The sequence below is a fragment of the Delphinapterus leucas genome, chromosome 11 (assembly GCF_059928025.1).
Source record: "Delphinapterus leucas isolate spDelLeu-1000000601 "Yukka" chromosome 11, BTC_Dleu_Yukka2, whole genome shotgun sequence".
In the NCBI taxonomy this organism is placed as follows: Eukaryota; Metazoa; Chordata; class Mammalia; order Artiodactyla; family Monodontidae; genus Delphinapterus; species Delphinapterus leucas.
The window spans coordinates 81,729,069-81,732,104 of NC_143139.1; the positions used below are offsets into that span (position 1 = coordinate 81,729,069).

The 3,036-nt window shown below is 35.3% G+C and overlaps 1 protein-coding gene across 3 annotated transcripts in view; it reads left to right on the forward strand.

Annotated features, from left to right (window-relative positions):
• GAS2L3 (growth arrest specific 2 like 3) overlaps positions 1-3,036 on the forward strand; it is a 55,873-nt gene that overhangs the window by 26,770 nt on the left and 26,067 nt on the right. For all 3 annotated transcript variants that reach the window (XM_022599985.2, XM_022599986.3, XM_089921164.1), the window contains one exon: positions 1,403-1,510. In XM_022599985.2, the coding sequence (XP_022455693.2) occupies positions 1,403-1,510 (108 nt within the window). The remainder of the gene's footprint in view (positions 1-1,402; positions 1,511-3,036) is intronic.

Here is a 3,036-nt window from a genome sequence, read left to right on the forward strand (position 1 = left end):
TGAATGATGTAGGGAGATAAATCCGGATCCTTCTGATCAGGCCCGGGTGAATCCACATGTGTCCATTTTGTGTAGATAATTAAGACACTCATAAATTTCTGTTAGTGCTCAGGTAAATTGGGTATATCTGAAGAGACTTTCTTTAACATCATGCCTAAGTGCAATTAAGTGTATTTGTTTAGATATACTCTGTGTGACAAGTAGTTGAGAAAAATATACTTTTTCAAAAATATAATTTTAGGAAAACAAAATGGTGTCCATAGTGGCTGATATGTGACTCTTTTTTTCAAATCAAACATATCTCAGCAAATATTTTCATTTAATCAATTTATATTAATTTCCATGTTTTAAATAAAGAATTTCTGAATTTTAATTTTTATTCCAGTTTTTACTTTTTTTTTTTTTTTTTGCGGTACGCGGGCCTCTCACTGTTGTGGCCTCTCCCATTGCGGAGCACAGGCTCCGGATGCGCAGGCTCAGCGGCCATGGCTCACGGGCCTAGCCGCTCTGTGTCATGTGGGATCTTCCCGGACCGGGGCACGAACCCGTGTCCCCTGCATCGGCAGGCTCTCAACCACTGCGCCACCAGGGAGGCCCAGTTTTTACCATTTTTAAGATATTTACTGCAGTTAAAAATTCTGTAAGCCCCTCGAGGATTAGAGGTAGGATTTTCTCCTCAGTTCTCATCTCCTTAGCAGACTATTGAAACAAAGTGAGTGCTTTTAGAAAAATGCCTCTTGAGTTGAAATTTTTAGAATTTACCTAGTCTTGGGTGAATATTGGATTGGCCAAAAAGTCTGCTTGGGTTTTTCGTAAGATGTTACGGAAAAACCCGAATGAACTTTTTGCCCAGCCCAATAGCTATAAATGCATCTCTGCCTATTTTAACAGTAACTTTGGAACAAATCTGGATATTCCCCCATACATACAGTATTACTTTCACATGGTGTTAAGGGACAAGTGAAAATTCCTGGTTAAACTTTATCTAACGGGTCCATCTTTGATTTGACAGATATATTAATCCAAGTCTTAAAACAATTCAAACTTAGTAACGAACTGTTTCCTATGACTGAATGAATGTGTTTTGGATTGACTTCACTGTGTACACATTCACAGACCTTCTCCGGTGATCAGTGAGTACACGACGAGCCTGATTGCACTTGGGCAGAGAGAGAGAGAGAAAGACTCCAGACTTCCTCACTGTTAGGTTTTATTAGATTAGCTAATGTCTAATCTCAATATTTGACAACAAGTAAAAGAGAAGAGATAATAAATAGTTGAACTGTCTTTAAATTTTTATCTTTGAGTTTGATTTTCCCAACTATCAAATAACCTTGCATTTTAACATTAAACAAAATAGTTTTTGTCACAAGCACTAAATCTTGTTTATTTTTAATCTTAGGTTAAACACATTGCTGAAGACCCTCCTTGTAGTTGTTCTCATCGATTTTCTATTGAGTACTTATCTGAAGGACGGTATCGACTAGGAGATAAAATACTTTTTATAAGAGTAAGTCTACCGTTTATATCCTGTTTAGATCTTGTTTTGAAATTGAATTTATTGCTTTACCAACCTTCTTTTGTTCCCCTTTTACTTTTTAAAAAATTGGAATAGAGGATGTTATTAATGGAAGAATTTCACTGTATAGGAGGAAATATATGGAATATTTTCAAGAGTATATAATGTGTTTAGGTAAACATGCTTAACACAGCAAACAACTAATTGAGCTAAGACTATTTGGACATTGAATATAATTGGGGGAAAAAATTTTTGAATACCTCAGGTAACTTATTCCATTTTTTAGATTTCCTAAAGAGGAATAATTTTCTATCATAAGAAGAAGAAAAAAGCAAAACCAGAACATCTAATAAGATTAAATGTCAGTAAGAAGAAAAAGAAGTAGAAACATTGCAGTTGATAATAATATAGACTTTGGGTCTTAAGTATGAAGCCTTTTTTTCACTGACACAGCATCAGCATCTATACTAATATGCTAATATACATGCTTGTTTTCTTCCTTTGTCCCATTTGCAATCTGCAATTGATTAATTGTCCCCTTTGCTGATAAGGAGATTGAAGTTTACCTGTTCATCATTCTGTCCACTTATTGATACAAGAGCTGTTTTATTCCCAATTTAAGGAATGTAATATAAAAGTATGTAAAAATTATAATTTTACCACCTATATTTTCTTTTATTTCATATATTATCGTTAGTTCCCCATACCCTGTTCAACTCATATAGAAACAGGTATATGCATTTTGTCTTTTAATTAGATTTCTTTTCTTAAGCAGTATGATATAGTGATAGTGCACAGAGCATGGGATTTAGAGTTAAAATTTGCAGAGCAGTCTCATACAACTTTGCAGATTTGCCTGCTGAAAGAACAGGGGCCTGAGTCCGTCCAGCTCGGGCTGCGCTGGCAGACCCAGGATATATCTTATCAACACAAAAGCACCTTTTGGGTTGGGCAGCCTGGTGCGTTTGAGGCCAGGCCAAGCTGTGTGGTTTGAGACAGTTTCCTTAATCTCTCAGAGCCATAATTTTCTCATCTGCAAAGAAGAACTAGTAATAAATTATATCAAAGTTTTTGAAACATTAAATTGATATGATGCATACGAAAGTAATTTGTTAAATTCTAACATACAAGTTTTGGTAGTTTTTACCTTTCTTCTGTAATTATGTTTTTCTTTAGTATGAGTCTTTTTTTCTCTCCTCCCCTCCTTTACTCTCCCTTTTCCTTTCTTCCTTCAACATTCAGTCCTTGCAGTTTTGCGTATTAGTAATTTGGAGTTTTAGGATGTGTAAATATCTTCCTGACAAACTGGAGGATTCTCTGTTGTTAGCTGCATGATTCAATATGAGTTAAATTTGTTACTTTAGTAACACAAGAAAGAGACTAGCAATTTATAGTGAAGCTGGTGGCAAATACACTGAATTTCATAGTCACAGACATCACAGACTGTGACTGCTAATGAACCGTAACTGCACCTTACAGTTTTACAGCTTTACTTTTTACTTTCTTTTGGGGGAAAG